The sequence below is a fragment of the Lethenteron reissneri genome, unplaced genomic scaffold (assembly GCF_015708825.2).
Source record: "Lethenteron reissneri isolate LAM-NWPU_2019-01 unplaced genomic scaffold, ASM1570882v1 scaffold_1469, whole genome shotgun sequence".
Classification (NCBI taxonomy): domain Eukaryota; kingdom Metazoa; phylum Chordata; class Hyperoartia; order Petromyzontiformes; family Petromyzontidae; genus Lethenteron; species Lethenteron reissneri.
In genome coordinates this window covers 1-18442 of record NW_026891189.1, presented here as the reverse complement: position 1 = coordinate 18442, position 18442 = coordinate 1, and the positions used below count along the sequence as shown (strand labels likewise).

Genomic DNA, 18442 nt, shown 5'->3' with positions numbered 1-18442 from the left:
TGGAGCCGAGCAGTAGTTGTTAGTCAAAGAAAAGACGCCAGTCTCAACCCGTCGTGGAAGTGCTTTATTCCACTTTGAAGGCGAACCCTCAACAGCTGATGGTGGTATACAAGAACCACCACATTTCTACCTCGGGAATAGTTGGGCAGTTCACAAGAATCAAATGAGCAAGCAAGCCATTCCTGGTGCTATGAGGTCACTGACCCTGCACTTCCAGTGACATTAAGTCAGCGCTTCTTGAAAGAGCAGTCCCCTTCCAAAACCGCAGTGAAACATACCCAGCTTCAGTCCAAGATAGAGCGCTTAGTGGAACGACTAAAGTTTCAACAATGAACTTCTCAACTGTATATTGCCAAATGGGCAGCAGGTTTCTAGACAGTGGCTACTGCACTCACCCTCAACAGGTTGTGTGTCCACTGTTTTGCATTAAAACTGTTCTCCGTCAGGCTCGGCGGATTTAGTTGTGGGTTCCGTGGCTGGAAGCACTCTGAAAGAATAGGGGGCCACGAAAAGAGTACAGAACACAGATCATGCACGAGTGTAATGACAGGGTGCTGCCTGCCAGCCAGCCAGGAGGGGTAAGCATGGTGATGGGCACGTTATATAATAAACAACCAGAAGGGGGCGTGTCTGGGTTAAAGGTCAAAGCGGGGTCAGTCAGGAAGCTCCGGGAACTTGCTCGAAGGTTCTAGAAGGGGGGGGGGCCTGGCCACGCCGGGGAGTGTATAGGGGGGACATAACCGAAGGTTCGGGCCTGTTGCGAAGACACAGGCGTGGATCGCCAGAAGCGACGCCTGCTACTGAAAATGGTGAAAAAGGAACTGAACGAACCCCCCGATTACCTCCTGTCAGGGAAAAAAAAGGCACGGCACGCATTTCTGTCCAGTTATCAATGTCCGTGTAACTGCTGCTGCTGCTGCTGTTGCTGCTGCTGCTGCTCACGACACCAAGATCTGTTGTGCCAGTGCAGTACAGGACGATACTTCCGCCCGTGCCGTTCGTGTGTGCGTAGGTCTCTTCACATTTTACTTCGACTTCAGCGGTTGCTCCTCGGGCGTGGCCAGCGATCCGGCGCCGTAGCCCAGCGTCGCTTTATTGTTAAATCCGAGCTTGTCCATTTCCTCCAGCTCGATTTTGTGTGTTGACATTTTTCCCATAAGGCACACATTTTTCTCGAGCCGCTTGTTGTTCTGACCGCCACCACCGCCGCCACCGCCACCGATTGGGTTGCAGATTACGACCTTGTCGAGCGGCTCCGTGACCTTGTCCTTGTTGTTCACCTTGTCGAGGTGAGGTGACCGGCGGTTTCGTATCCTCCGCATGCAGCACAGGCAGAGGAGCAGCGTGGCCAGCAGCAGCAGGAAGCCCAGCGCACCACTCACGGTGAACACCATTCTGTCTGCTGGCAGAGGGTCGGGCGGGAGAGCCGGTGTTTGTTTGGTGAGCATTTGCGATGTTAGTCATAGTCTAGGTGCCGACTATCTGTGGAACTTGAGTCAAGTCTGAGGATGTTATCTGGCTATTCTCTTAGTCAACTTAATCAGTCAGACATTTGAGTACAACACTCTTGGTTATTAAATGTCAGTAGTGCAACTGGCCACCAAATTGCCCCAAATATAATCAGGTCAGCCACTTGTAATTGTTATCGGGTGAGCCAATGTACATTTATAGAGCCAATGGCTCATTTTGGTTTTCCTCAAGTGCACTGTTGTCTCTAACGACATGATGAACGATCTTAGTTGACATCTTAATTCAGACCAGTCGATTTTCATCTCTTCATAGTCGGTCACGATTTGGCGTTTGGTACGCAGCAGTCAGAGTTACGGCCACGCTCGGCGACTTTCGTCCACTGACATTCATCGTTGGCCAATAAGTATAAAAAAATCTCTCCGTTGAGTTTCATGGACAGCAGCAGCGCCGTGTAAATGCCTGACGGCGTATTAATATCGAGGTGAACATTACGCAGCGAGTTGAGGAACACGGCACGCCCGCTCTGATGAGTGAAACTGCAATCTTTGTTCACAAGAGAAATACGATTATTGCTGCCGGCTTACAACAGAACGGGCATCTCATCATCATCATCATCGTGGTCATCGTTGTCGCGTACACTTACTAGGAAATGTGTGTTGTGTGTTATCACTCGTGCTATTCACGTGAAACGTGACCAGCCTCGCAACTGCATTACAACGCAGCACGACTCAGATCCAAACATTTTGTGAGTCAAATATAGGCGGCGCTGACTAACGTGTGTAATTAGCATCAGACCTTTCTATATCATCCAGCGATGGTTCAATGAGCCATGAGACTTTTTTTTCCAGGAACGTCTTGTGTTGAAATCTGTGGCCAATTAATTTTTTTACGATTATTTTGCACGAGTGCAATAAAACGGCCCAGGACTATGCCCATGGTCAAATAAACATGCGATTGCAATGCAGCTTGAAAATCATTCGGTAGTTTTTGGTGACGTGGGAAAAAGTAACAAGTGCAGAGTTGTACCCTGCCGCTGTGCAGGGCATGACGGAGTGTCCCACATTCCGGTCCGTCTTTTCACGCCGAATAATCTTCTCCTTCACATTAAGTAATTGCACGGTGCAAAAGAAGTTCAACAAGCTGCATGCTGCACACGCCCGACGGTTGGTAAACACACACAAGTGAACGAGGGAACGAGGGAGAGTGCCGATTCAAATGTAGAGCCTTCTCTACACCACGCGGGACAAACACGCGCACACACAAAACAAGATCTGTAACTAATTTGATTGGCACGCTCTGCCCTATTGGGACGCATTCAGCAATCATCAGGTGCGTAAAGTGTGCGTAAGACTGTAACATTATGGATGATTGTTTCCCAATAAGGAAAGGTGGACACTGGCAGGTCGTGAGTGAGGGAATTCAGTTTTGGGATCCTGATGCATATGCAATGTGAGAGTACATCCGGGTGGTTGATTGATCGCACCTCGTTACGATGATTGGCTCTACCGGTCCTGGCCCACAGCCAATGGGGGAGAAGTCTAGGGGCGTGGCCCTGACGTCATGGGAAGGTGACATCTGCAAGTAGATGATTGGATCTGCTGGCTTTAGCCACAGCCAATGGGGGGACGAGTCAGGGGCGTGGTCCTGGGATACTACGATGGAGTCTGGAAGATTCCATGGAGGTTAACCAGGACTGGTGGAAAGGCACCACGTGACCCGGGTATTAAAAGGGGGGGAGACGGACAACACGTGGTCAGATCTGGAACGAACGGAGGGTGAGGCGCGAGTATCTCCCTCTCACGCCGTCTGTGAGCAGCGTGAAGGAGTAGGACAGGAGTGGAACCTATCTGAAGAGTGTTGTAAACGAAAAACAAATAAAGACCCAGATTCCAGAAGTCGCTTCCACGACCTTTATTACACATACGTAGTGGGTTGTATGGAGTCTTCTTAGGAGGCAACACGTATTTATTAAACGATTAACACAGAAGGTCCCCAACACGAAGGGGTAATGGCCCCCTTCTACCCGACAACCTAAGGAGGTACCACGGCCTCCGGGCTCTCAGCCCTGCGGCTAGCGGGACCTAGGGGAGGCGGACCCGACCCAGCCAAGGTCCTCGGGTCTCGACCGCTGGTCCACTCAGACACGGCCCTGAGAAGGACGTCGGGTCCGGGAATCTTCAGGGTCCCAGCCTACTGACCGCTGGCCTCACTGAGCTCCGGCCCACTGGCTCAAAACTGCCAAGAGAGATTGGTACTGGCCAGTGCTCCATTTGAGTGCTGGGACACTGCGACCATCAGACGTAGTTGCACAAGAAGTCACTAAGTCTGTGGCAGACATGAAGAATAAAAAAAGCTATGGGTTTGCTTCTCACTGCTAGAGGTCCGTGCATGTGCACGCTCTCTTGTGCAAGATGACAAACAAGGCACAATTTGCATTCTCGTTCATCGTTAAAGTTTTTTTATCTTTCCTTTTTTTTATAATTTGGGGGCGAATTGTGTCCCGCTTGTTGCATTAAGCGTCTCGACTTTCGGTTGCGTTTGGACGCTGCACAACATACAAATCGCGTCACGGAGAGCGGCACGTTGAGAGAACGTGCGCAGGATGTTGAGCGATCGGCCGAACGTATTGGGGGGGGGGGGGGGGGGGGACATGAATGGGGAAACTAATCTTCCAAACGGCGATGTGACAACCTGAACAGCGGTCAATAGACACCACTGCTCATCCCAGCATTCGCAGCCTTCAGTTGCTGCTATTAAGTTCTCTCCTCGGTTAAGGGTGTCTCAAACGAATGCAAGTGTTCCAAAGCTTGATTGATTGCTGTGGAAACACCATTAATGATACCTCAACACAAGAGCTGGCTAGCACCACCTGCCCGCACGCTCCTTTGAGGCTGCGAGTAAGCCTTCATTTGTTTTACCTTTCCCTGCCAGCAGACACGGGTAAAGGTGCGGCCGTGCAATGGCCTCCTTACGTCACTGCCGGCGGAAAGACGGCCACTGCAGCAGCAAACACGTTCGTCTTCACTTCCGCACGTACCGCGGCGCACCAAACTATCCACGATTGTGTGGGCACGCAAGGCTCCACGAGCATCGATTTGAAACATTAAATAAATGACATCGATGGGCTCTTAGCCCTTCAGAAAATTAAGAGCAGAAACTCGGGTATGGAGGCGACGATTGCGGCTGGGGAAACGACGACTTACCCTGGCAGGGCGAGGTGAGGCAATGGTCCTTCAGCAGGGTGCAATTTGTTCCTTCAAAGTTCTCCGAGCAGTGGCAGAAGTAGTCGCCCGTGGGGAGGTTCTCACACCGGGCCCCGTTCTGGCACGGGTTCGGGACGCAGACTTCCACGTGCAGCTGAGGACAAAAACAAAGACAAAGATCCCCCCCCCCCCGTATATGCTTAACAGACTGTTGGGGCAAGTGCTGTTAGCGAGCACCTATGAAGGCGATGATGGGCTGAGTCAAACAGCCATCTGGGATTTGAACTCGCAACCTTTCCGATTTGCGAGCCGCTCGCTCCGACCGCCGAGTCACCCGGCCATCAACCCAGATCTGTGCCCGATCCATCGCATTTTCGCAGACAGCGTGACGAAAAAAAAGCAGAAACAACATCACGGGTAGACAATTAATACGGATGAGACAAATTAATTAACAGGATAACTACTCGTGCATGCTTGCAACGGTGTTCAGAAGATAACCTAGAAAGTTGGGGATAGGGCATAATATATATATATTTTTTAATCCAAATAAATAAAAATCATTCCAATATCAGTAAGAGAACTGAGCGTTTTTTTATGTATACATCAGAGCAGCACATTTTCCATATAAATTCAATGGCAGCAGCTGATTTCAACGAAAGTACAAAACCACTGGATGAGCATCAAAGCATTTTTGAAAGCCTCTTTAGAAAGAGGTGCACAATGTGGCCGTGTGAACTGTTGGCGTGTGTGCACACGCTCGAGTGCTGACATGGGCACGCACACACAGCAGAGCGGATGGAGGGCAGCCCACCGTGGGTCAAAGAATTTGGCCGAAAGTGAAAAATGTAAAAAAATAAATAATCTGTTGATATGTAAACTCCTTTGTCAAGGCGCTCTGCTCCTCCCACCCAGTTTAAAAATAAGCCGCCAAGCTTAGCGGTGTCCATTGGAGCGCTGTCTGTCAGACAGCTGTTTCTTCACCTGAGGACGGCTACTTGCGCTGTGGCCGGAACGTCGTGAGAACTTTATTATATTATGGTTTATGTTTGTTATTTTATTATTTCCCTTCTACGTGACTTCACCAAAAGAACCAATAACATGAATCCCTGCAGTCACGAAAGCTTTAAATCGAAATAAAAAAATTAAACCTCAAGCAGATCAAACGTGCTCTCAAGGTTGGAGGTCATCACGGATACCAAGCATCACACCTCGCCATCACCACTCTCCTCATGCTCAATGCAAAATTGAGACCCCTCATTAACAACTACAAATACAACCATTTTATTATGAACTACTTGAGAAATTAGAAGTTATCCGTCTTAAATTATACTTCTTATATTCTTAAAAATTATTCTACCCTACTCTTAATAATTCACGTTTATAATTCTTTCGGTTAACTGTTAATGCCCACTGTTCAGAGTGCCTTCATTGGTATTCCATGAGATTCATCGGGTTCTACTCCTGAACTCTTTTTGCACCGCAAGTAGTCAACCGCGCTCATCGGCGGTGCGGAGCATAACTCCAGTGGCTTTCTAATCTCTGATGGTTAACCAAAAGCCGCTGTGAGGATAACCGAAGTTAGCGTGATGGTCTATGCTCCTTAACAAGATCAGCAAGGTATTGTGGCTCATTTGTGGCAAGCACTTTGCGTGTAAAGACTGTAGAGGTTGCGCTGCTGTGGATCTCCACAGCGTGATTGTTGGTCGTGCCGTGCGTTGTTCGCCGCGATGGTCCACGCTTCGCTACACGTGCCGGGAACTTCCTTCGGTCGGTTCCAGAAGAAGCCTCCGGCACGTGCGGCGAAACGTCGGACATCACGCCGAACAAAGCCCATGGCGCAGTCCGAACACACGTTGGACAGCTGTTCTCAGGGTTCGTCATCAACGCCAGAGCCCGGCGGACGCAAATCCACGGCATCTTTGGGATTCGCAGGGCTCGATGTGCGTGCAACACCGGTCTCGATGAAAAGCGACGCAGCCGCGGGCGCGCGGACGGAGATCACGCGGCAGCTCGCTTCGAGAACAAACGCGGCGCCTACTTGGCAGCTGTCGCCGGCAAAGCCGTCCGTGCAAACGCAGTCGTAGGAATCGACGGCGTCCCTGCACTGGCCGCCGTTGAGGCACGGGCTCGCAGCACACTTGTCCGCCTCCGTCTCGCAGCGTCTGCCCGTGTAGCCCGGCTTGCACTCGCAGCTGTAATCGTCGGTCAGGTCCTGCCAGAGTGGAACGACGTCGTACGTCGTCGACGCGTGAAATATCCCCGTTTTCGGTGTCGTCTACTTTGCATTCGCTTCGCTTCGGCGGTGTTTCGCGATTGTGTTGAACCATCGCAAATGGAAACGTTTAATGGCAAAGTGCCGCAGTATTTAAAAAGAAAAATGAATTCTGCGTAAGTATCTCCATGAATGCACGTTTCAAATAAAAGGTACGCTTTCCGAATAACAGTGTCAACAAGAGAAATCAATACAAATAATGTATTGAAACTCTGCTTGTTTGGTTAAGGTTATGATTTGTGGTCTTCAACAAAAAGCTGTCCAAACAGACAAACAAATTTCGATAGAAAAAAAGACTAAAAAACAACTTGTTCTTAAACTGTGGACAAAGCCAACGCAACTCCAGACAACTTAAATATTAACAATGTTTTCATGTTATTTTTTTACATAAACATTGAGTGTCTGGGGTGGCACGTACTCATTAATAAGGAAGCTAAATTCACGGGGCATTTACAAACGCTGTGAGCAGTAAGCTGCAATAGAAGTCGTTACTCTTAACCATTACCGGCGCCCGTGATAGCAAGCGCATGTATAATTACTTAGATCAAGCTGCAGAGGCAACAACCCACAGCTTTTGATATGATATGCTCCCACAACAAATATAGTATAAGACTTGGGTTGCAGTCTAAACACACGTCAAGTCTCATACCCTAAGGCATCGGCGCCCAGAAGATGATTCATTGTAAGTGAATGCACACGACGATGAGACAATGCAATGAAATGTCTTCAGAGGAAGTGCGTTTGTGGGTCGGCATTTACCTTGCATGCTCCTCCATTTAAGCACTTCCCCTCACAGTCATTGACAGCTGGTGAAATGAAAGAGAACAGATAGAAGATCGTTACTATGATTCCTAAAAATCTGTCTCTAGGCAGGCAATAGAGGGCACACGTGCATTAGGTGTGTTGCACATTTGCGATGCACTAAACATTGGAGACCTCGACATATCGATGTGTCGTCTGCGACTTGTTGTATGTGCATTGCTTAACCAATCAGTTACCAGTCATGAATAGCTTGAGAACCCATCATACTCAAATTATGAATATTCTCCAAACGTTCGTTATGAATGTGGGGTGATCAGTGTACAATAAAACATCTATTGGGCAGCATGAACAAATTAATCAATCGACCATATCGAGTCTCAAACCGGGTTCACCGTCATTCAATACCCCCCCCCCCCCCCCCCCCCCATTTGTCAAGGCACGTGTTTGTGGCTTGGAGATGTTGCGATGAGGTTATGGCCACAGGAAAGAGAGGTAGAGTCAAATTTGTTGGTGGGGGGGGGGGGGCCGGGGGCTGTTAAATGACAAACACTTTCAAGGTCATCGCGTCACTTGGCACAGAATCCAGAGGCGAGTGTTTGTCAAGCGCAGGCCTTGAATGAGGCCATGGCTCGAACGGCCCAGTGTCGCCACGGCGTTGTTCACGGAGCACTCCAAGGGAAAGCCACCGCTCGCCGGCGGAGCAACCGCACGAACAACACAAGACGCCGGTGCGCGCAGCCGGAGCGTGCACATTCACTGGTGGGATACATTTCGATTTAAAGCTTTCGTGACTGCAGGGATTCATCTTCTTGGTTCTTTCGGTAAAGTCACGTAGAAGGGAAGTAATAAAATAATAAAAATAAAACATAATAAAATAAAATAATTCTCACGACGTTTCGGCCACAACGCAAGCAGCCGTCTTCAGGTGAAGAATGAGACACTACCAAGCTAGGAGCTTATATATAAGCTGCGTTGGAGGTGGAAGAGCGCCTTAACAAAAAGAATGTGCATATGAAGAGGAATTTAGCATATTCATGGAAAATGACTTTGAAACCCCCTCGCCCACCTCCTACGCATTTTCCATGAATATGCTAAATTCCTCTTCATATGCACATTCTTTTTGTTAAGGCGCTCTTCTTCCACCTCCAACCCAGCGTATATATAAGCTCCTAGCTTGGTAGTGTCTCATTCTTCACCTGAAGACGGCTGCTTGCGTTGTGGCCGAAACGTCGTGAGAATTATTTTATTTTATTATGTTTTATTTTTATTATTGTATTACTTTCCTTCTACGTGACTTTACCGAAAGAACCAAGAAGATGGTGGGACACACTTGGTGTTGGTGTGCAGTGTGTCGGCGACACAGGGAACACACCCAGGCTGATTCTGCAATCCTGCCAGGTGGCTTCTTGACACTGTGACCAACTGATGAATTGGACAGTTGCAAGCTTTAAATCCCCCTAAAGGATCCCAGTTTCTCTGTCATCATTCCGGGGCTGTTAAAAATGAGTACACCACTGCTCTGTGTGGGAGGGTGACAGTGCAGGCTGATTCTGCCACGGGACTTTTGACTGTCTTCCTGGGAATTGGTCGATTTATTTCCAAGTATTTTGTACGTGGGAGGAAATTGGGAGCATCCGCAGCGTGTCAAGGAAAATAATCCCCACAGTTAGGTCAAGGACCTACTTTCGATTCTGCCTTGCACAGTCATCTATCAGAATGTTGAATTACATGCGTGTGCCACTACACCTGACAGACCAGAAACCCAGGATACAATCAGTTTGGCCCAGACATATCAAGACTGGAGCGAACATTCGATGGGCTTAGAGCATTAAAATAAGATAGCGACTCCATTTAAAACTTATTAGTTTCATAATAGTAAACAATGAACCAGAGTTGTTATCTGCACACAAATATTATTATTGTAATATCTGCCAACTAATTGGTTTAATAATAGTAAACACTGAACCTGAGTTCTTAGCGAAAGTTTAAATAAAAATTACTTTACATTGCCGTGGTGAGGCCTCGTCCCGTGCAGAGCCCGAGGCCTCGCCTAGATTGCCCAGCCGGTGACACATTGCCAGGCTGGGGGCTGGGCCGCTACCCACGGCCCCACTAACTTGTTCATTTAACTACTTTAAAGTTTACGGATGGGAAACGGAATAGCCTATACCCACCGCGGGACTTAGGGCGTGCTGCCTGGCAATTTTTTTTCGACGTTAACCCCACCGTTTGAGAGACAAATCCCTCGCAAGCGCGCGTGCGCAGACAGACAGACGGACAGACTTGGACGGACAGACAAAAAATACTTTTATAGGTTAGATAGGCAATACATTTAAAATGTTTGGTCAATGTTGATTCAACTGCTCAAACCACGTGACAAAAGTTGGCCTGAGGTTGCACGTTATACTAGGCAATTGGGTTGAAAGAATAGCATTGATTTCAGCGTCTATCGAAATGCACGTGTGTTTTTGTTTGACACCGATGATGCACGTGGGCGTGGAGGAGAGAGGTGAACCTACCAATGTCACAATTCTGTCTAGTCCACCCGGGCAGGCAACCGCAGTAGTAGCCTCCGAAAAGGTTCTTGCAGAAGCGTGCGTGAACGCAAGGGTTGTCATCGCACTCGTCCTGATCTGTGAAAAGGCCGACTTGCAGCCACCGCCAACGTCACCTTCAAGCACGCAAAGCACTCACTGGGAAGGAAGGATTCCTTCGCACCTCCTTGGGATACGCAGGTGCGACAAGCTTTGATAGGCGGCATTATGAACTAATTTTATTTTTATCAGGTAAGGCCCTCTGAGTTACACAGCTCTTTTTCAGAAGCGGCCTGGCCACAAATGATAGCTCAACAAAGTGGCTATCGTGTGGTCATTTATAGCAGCCAGACACTCTAAAAACGCACGTTGATTTTAAATGTGAAAGGGGTCCACGCGACCATGGGGTGAACATCCAAACTCCAAATATACACCAGCAGGCATCAGGGTTGGGATCGAACCCACAAACTCCTGTATACCAGGCGAGATAGTTAACATCTTGCGACCGTGGCATTAACTTTTCTGCAGCAAACATGTTGCGGGCCCCCCCCCCCCCCCCCATCCGGGCACACGATGCAATGTTAACTTTCGCATTGTTCAAGCTTCAAGCTGGCTGGCAGAGGGTCATACTCACAGTTGCAAAGTTGCGAGGCGAAAATATCTGCAAAGGGGTCAGCCCATAATCACCCACAGAGGGTCGACAAAGCAGGCAACTTGTTTTGGTGAATCAGCGGCGGCTGTTGATGAAGCGATTGGTCCCCGCCATGTGAATGTGGAATTTATCCCGCAGGCTCCGGATCTCCAATGATGATAAGCCCCACCCCAATTTGTCTAGTTCACTGTCCTTCCCTCTGCACCTGTGATTAGCGAGGTTGACGCTGTATGGTGCGAAATAAGTTCAACAGACATACAATGACATTGTTACCGACGAGACACTTGGCGCTTTGAGCATTATATTCTAGATGGTTCCATGAGCCTTGGGGCATTGGCACCGAACCTGAAGAATACCAACAGTGCCTCCGGGAACCAAATTCATTGACACTGAGCCTTCAGAATCCTCAAAGTGCCGACGACGATGTGAGCTCAGACAGGCGTAGAACTCGCGGCACTGGACGTCACCCACCCAGGAGACAGGTGTGCCCCGTCCACTGTGGAGGGCACGTGCAGCTGAACCCGTTCACCAGGTTGAGACAGGTCCCTCCATGACCGCAAGGGCTCGACGCGCACTCGTCAATGTCTGTGGGCGAGAGAGAAAGGGACGGCTGTTCATGAACATTCAAAGCACTGCATCTTGGATTGCGATGATGAAATCAGTGGCATGACAAGGTAAAGGTGTGGTTCTAGGTGCCACGGCGGCGAGATGCTAACTCCTTCACCTGGTATGCAGCAGGGGGTTCATGGGTTGGATCCCAACCCTGACGCCTGCCGTGTATTTGGGGTCTACGTTTCGTTCTCCCCGTGGTCACGTGGATTCTTCTCAGGGTCCTCCGGTGCTTCCCCTCGACATTCATAAACGTGCGTTGAGAGTATTTCACTTGATAAGCCACCTCGTTGAGTTACCATTGGTGGCCCAGGTCACCTCTGAAACAAAGCTATCTAGCTCAGTGGGTCTTAGCTGGTACAACAAGATAAGTTGTTTATAGTTTTAGTTTACATGCCCCCCTCTATGTGGCCAGATTCTCGCCATTGTGCCCCCCCCCCCCCTTGCCTGTGCCGCTCACCACCAAACCCCCCCCCAAGACGTTTGGCCATCGTTGAAGAAAAAGTCCCAATGGCCCTCGACAGGGACTCAATGGAGCTCTCCTGAGTGGGAGGCCCTTCCACAAAGCAGTGGTGTGAACAGGCAATTGCAGGCCTGCACCTTTTTCATGTTTACTTGTTACTAAAACAACCTGTTGTCATGTCAATTGTGATCAATCAGAGTTCTAACGATTGGCCCCGACTGAATAATGATTTGTCGCGATTTGTTTTAATAAAAATCCATCACGGTGAATGTAGCGGTTGTCCAGTGGCGGGATGGGTCACATAAACACATCATGTAGAGTGACACACATGCCCGTATCATGAAACGTATCGATGTGCCTCCGGGTGGCACGTAAACATTAACCCCAATCCCTCCCCTGCGTACTGAACCCCACCCCGCTCCCCCAACATCATGTTGGTCGTGGGGGAGTTGTGACCGTACTTCACCACACTTCTCAGTGTGCGTTGGTGAAGAATGGTGGCCAGAGCCGGTTCGGACATCACTCGCCATTGACGTTGGGGAATCAAACTCGGCGCAGCACGTTAACCACCGCACCACCACTCCACCTTTGATAGAAGCACTAAAAATACAGAGTATATTTTAACATAGTATCACTTGACACGCTATGCTGTGAAGCCGCTGACGTGCGTTCGCCTCTCAGTAACACAGCTAACATCAGTGGCAAGTGATAGCAGAATCAGTCCTGGGCCCCCATCCCTCTCTCACCAACCCATATTGATTGGCATGGCAAAATATGGTTTAAAAAACCTCGTGACTGATATGGTGGATTGATAAAGGAGGGAAATTGTTGAGTCGTTATTTTGCTTTAAGACTGCGCGCTCCGATAATGCAGCTCAACAATAATGCACGGTGGCGTCTCAACTATCGGACGCTTAAAACATAATTTGTACATTTGGTATTTATACCATTCAGTGGGGGGGATGTTTTTGTGTTGTAATCCCAATTCATCAATTTGCAGGCAAATTAGAAAATGTGCACAATCACGGTGGCACAAAATGTGGCATCCCCTATGCGACTGACGTCACGGAATCGTTAACGTCCACTGTGAAGCAGACGGCGCGTGGTATTGCACGGTTGTTCAATCCCGCAGCGGTAAACCAGGGCTGCCCACCAGGTTCAACCCACGTACGACTGCAAAGAGCGGCGACCTCGCTACGGGCTGAGCGGTCATTGCGGCCCCGGATCGAGGCCGGGTGATGCTTTCACGCAAAGTCTGGACATCTTCGCAACAGTGGCTATTGGCTAACCATCGAACAAAGACGATCACCGCATCGCGGGCTTTCAGATGTGCTTCTGCGGTCGTCTGGAATGCTCTTCCTTCCGATATTAGCAAGCCACTGGAGCTATGAACTTTCAAAACTCACTTCTTTAGAACAGTTTTTAGTGTTCAGTTTGTTGTCCTTGCCCCGCACCTCTGATGAGCACAGTTAGCTACGTATGTCTCATACAGAGACCCACAGACTCACACAGAGACCCATAGACTCACACATAGACCCATAGACTCACACAGAGACCCCTAGACTCACACAGAGACCCATAGACTCACACAGAGACCCATAGACTCACGTAGAGACCCATAGACTCACACACAGACCCACAGACTCACACAGAGACCCCTAGACTCATACAGAGATCCACAGACTCACACAGAGACCCACAGACTCACACAGAGACCATACCACTTCACACAGAGACCCTAGGACTACACCAGAGGACCCATAGGACTCACACCAGAGAACCATAGGACTCACCACAGAGACCCAAGGACTCACACACAGCCCACAGACTCACACACAGACCCACAGACTCACCACAGGAGACCCATCGACTCACACAGCGACCCATAGGACCTCAACATAGAGCCCCTAGACTCACACACAGACCCACAGGACTTCACACAGAGACCATAGACTCACACAGAGACCCATAGACTCACACACAGACCCACAGACTCACACACAGACCCATAGACTCACACAGAGACCCATAGACTCACACAGAGACCATAGACTCCACACAGAGACCCATAGACCTACACAGAGACCCATAGACTCACACAGAGACCCATAGACTCACACAGAGACCCATAGACTCACACAGAGACCCATAAACTCACACACAGACCCACAGACTCACACACAGACCCATAGACTCACACAGAGACCCATAGACTCACACAGAGACCCATAGACTCACACAGAGACCCATAGACTCACACAGAGACCCATAGACTCACACAGAGACCCATAGACTCACGTAGAGACCCATAGACTCACACAGAGACCCATAGACTCAAACACAGACCCATAGACTCACACAGAGACCCATAGACTCACACAGAGACCCATAGACTCACACAGAGACCCATAAACTCACACAGAGACCCATAGACATAACACAGCCACTCTGACTCACACAGAGACCCATAGACTCACACAGAGACCCTAGACTCACACAGAGACCATAGACCCACAGACACCCATAGACTCACACAGAGACCCATAGACTCACACAGAGACCCATAGACTCACACAGAGACCCATAGACTCACACAGAGACCCATAGACTCACACAGACATAGACTCACACAGAGACCCATCGACTCACACACAGGACCCATAGACTCACACAGAGACCCATAGACTCACACAGAGACCCATAGACTCACACAGAGACCCATAGACTCACACAGAGACCCAGAACACAGAGACCCATAGACTCACACAGAGACCCATCGACTCACTCACACAGAGACCCATAGACTCACACAGAGACCCATAGACTCACACAGAGACCCATAGACTCACACAGACCCATAGACTCACAGAGACCCATAGACTCACACAGAGACCCATACACTCACAGAGACCCACAGACTCACACGAGACCCATAGACTCACACAGAGACCCATAGACTCACACAGAAAGACCCATAGACTCACACAGATACCATAGACTCACACAGAGACCCATAGACTCACACACAGACCCATAGACTCGCACAGAGACCATAGACTCGCACAGATACCCATAGACTCGCACAGAGACCCATATGCTCACACAGAGACCCATAGACTGACACAGAGACCCACAGACTCACACTGAGACCCACAGACTCACACAGAGACCCATAGACTCGCACAGAGACCCATAGACTCGCACAGAGACCCATAGACTCGCACAGATACCCATAGACTCGCACAGAGACCCATATGCTCACACAGAGACCCATAGACTCACACAGAGACCCATACACTCGCACAGAGACCCATAGACTCGCACAGATACCCATAGACTCGCACAGAGACCCATATGCTCACACAGAGACCCATAGACTCACACAGAGACCCATACACTCGCACAGAGACCCATAGACTGACACAGAGACCCACAGACTCACACTGAGACCCACAGACTCACACAGAGACCCATAGACTCACACAGAGACCCATAGACTGACACAGAGACCCACAGACTCACACAGAGACCCACAGACTCACACAGAGACCCATAGTTTGTCGTCCTTCCCCCACACCTACCATGGTTGGCTACGTACGATGCGCGAAAGAGGTTCAACGTACACATACGTGCGTGCGCTCTGTGCCGACCTTCGTGGCAGTTGGCTCCGGTCCATCCCAGGGCACAGAGGCACTTGAAGCCCGAGGGCGACCCCACCCCGGAGCCGCCGTTGGCGCACCACGTGTCGTCGACTGGCAACAACAGACGAGAACGATGCCACGGCCCGGCGAACAAACCCGCAACGCCGGTGGGGCATCCCGCTCGATGCAACTTGAATTCGTGCATAAATTCCCGGACACGATTTCAAGGCACCTGGAAATTAACGAGGCCTCTCCATTGCAAGCAGCGGCGCTCGAAACACATTTACTATCCATAGGCGGTGCTCAACTGCACGTGTGACGTGCTGCACATAGCGTGCAAGCAACAGGTCTGACGGATACTCCAAAGGCGCAGGAACTGGATCGCTTCCCCGCTGCAAGTTAATCGCGCAGTTTCACAACGCCTCTGTCAATCCACTGCTGGATGAAGTTCCTCACCATTACATGTTGGTCGTAAGCGAGCATACTTTCACAAGTTTGGTGAAGGTTATGTATTCCAGGACTGCTTCAGACATTATAAATCACAGGTATCAATCTCACTATTACTTTGCCTTATAGTACATTTCAGAATTGAATGATGATAACTGGTCGTCGGTTGGTGACAATGCAGGGCCTTTATCTGTATGTACGTACGTTGAACTTCTTTCGCGCCGTACGTGGCCAACCGTGGCTCAGCGGAGGTGGGAGAGTGGTCACCGAAAGGTGGAGCTGATGGCAGGCGGTGTTCCTCCAACGACAAATTTCACGTGGACAGTTGCTGGTCGCGTGGCCAAACAAAAATACAAACAGCCGCCACCGTGTGCCAGCCACACGATCACTGACCGGCTCACCGGATTGGCCCGAGATTGCACGTGGGAGATGGTGGGGGTGAGGGGATCCGAACTGAAGCACCAATTCGCCCAACGTGCCAACAGGTGCGCATTGATAAAAACCCACCCCACGCACACGTGGCTATAAAAACGGTCAGCCGCGGTCCGCCTCCGGGTGCCAGGGCTGTTTATTTGAGGGGCGACGCGGGGGGAGCGCTGCCAGGCTCGGCGTGGGGACGCTCCACGCGCCGCGAAGAGAGCACCGCGCGGAGTCTCGCCCGACGGTTTCCGCCGAAACTCACCGATCTCGCAGCTCACGCCGTGGTAGCCCTTCTGGCAGTCACACTTGAAGCTGTCCGGCTGCACATTGGAGCAGCTGCCTCCATTGCGGCACGGCTGGTGGTTGCCACAGTAGTTGAGGTCTGGGAAGCGGGGAGATTTGCGCGCCGATGAGAACCGGTGGTCCGCGCTTAATTACCAGCGGGTGTGCAAGGAAATGAGAATGCACTGCCGGCGATTGTAAAGAGCAGCGATGCTAACGGATTTGGGAGACCGGTTTGTCGTGAATTCCAAGCGACAGCTTGTTGAGTGAGCATCATTGTCAGCAATCCTAGCCACTGGTTTGTGTGTGTAGGTCACTGTTCATCACATGAGTACCTGGTGCGGTGTGTAGTAAACATTGCCACCAGGGGAGACAAAGGTGGCCGGGTGTGGTGCTGGCCACCCACCCCCTTGTGTGCTGTGCTGGCCTTAATAGGTGCTCGCTAACAGCACTTGCCCCAAAAGTCAGGTTAAGGCTATTGGAGGGATCTGTGTGTGTGTCTATACACACACACACAGACTGACAAAGACGAGGAAGCTGTATTTGAGGAAAGTTTAGCTGGCTTTTGAAATATGCAGCAGCCATTAAGGTTATCATAACATTCAGAATGTCACGAGCAGAAGCAAGACATTCAATCTCAGATATCTACATCCGTCGCACACAAAGTAATCCCGCACTTTGGGAGGTTGGTGAATCGTGCAGAATTCATGGAGTGCGTGAAAGTCACCAACTACGGCAGCTATTAGAAGACAACAAAGCAAGTAGGTCAGTTGCTTGCATATCTGTAACAGAGTTACGAGTGTTTTATCCGACCGTGAGTGTACGCATTTTCTGCAGGTTCTTCCATTTTCCTCTCCCTAATGCAACAGCCACAAGGAACAGCAGAGACCTTCCTGGATAATTATCGAACAGCTCCTGACCAGCGTCGCAGCGGTTGGCGCCCTGTGCGCTGAATCATGAACACCTTCACAAAAGCGATGTTCTACCTCGTGAGATGAGACAAAAGCGATGTTCTACCTCGTGATGTGTCACTAAAGCGATGTTCTACCTCGTGATGTGTCACTAAAGCGATGTTCTACCTCGTGATGTGTCACTAAAGCGATGTTCTACCTCGTGATGTGTACTAAAGCGATGTTTACCTCGTGATGTGTCACTAAAGCGATGTTCTACCTCGTGATGTGTCACTAAAGCGATGTTCTACCTCGTGATGTGTCACTAAAGCGATGTTCTACCTCGTGATGTGTCACTAAAGCGATGTTCTACCTCGTGATGTGTCACTAAAGCGATGTTCTACCTCGTGATGTGTCACTAATGTCGGGAAGTACGCTAAACATTTTGAACAGACACATACTCACAACGTTGCCTTTTATATAAACGGAGATTATTAGTGTGCATGTCCCAACAGCTGTACTCACTTCCGATAACGTTGACGGCGATGCTCGTCACATCGATAGATATACAATTATGATGATCATTATTATACGAAGCGCTTCCCCCCCCCGCCCTCTCACCAATAATAAGCACTGACCAGTGTTGTGAAGTATGGTACAACAAAAAAAAGCCCCCATAACTGGCACGGTGGGGGGGCCTTCACCCTTTGGTGGCTTGAGAATGGCTGGAATTTTTTATTGTTTCTTACAAGAGCCTGGTCAAAGGTACGAACTCAGTGCTCCTGGGTTCTGGGGAAA

At 49.8% G+C, this 18442-nt stretch overlaps 1 protein-coding gene across 1 annotated transcript; it reads right to left on the bottom strand.

Annotated features, from left to right (window-relative positions):
• Positions 1 to 155: 155 nt before the first annotated feature.
• On the bottom strand, positions 156 to 16854 carry LOC133362412 (protein jagged-1b-like; the record flags this gene model as incomplete). The annotated part of the gene is made up of 10 exons (XM_061581352.1): positions 156 to 1399; positions 2497 to 2617; positions 4674 to 4827; positions 6712 to 6885; positions 7705 to 7751; positions 10227 to 10400; positions 10876 to 11119; positions 11365 to 11478; positions 15615 to 15716; positions 16735 to 16854. Coding segments are annotated over 4 exons (383 nt in total), but the record flags the coding sequence as incomplete, so codon positions are not given.
• Between the last annotated feature and the right edge of the window lie 1588 nt (positions 16855 to 18442).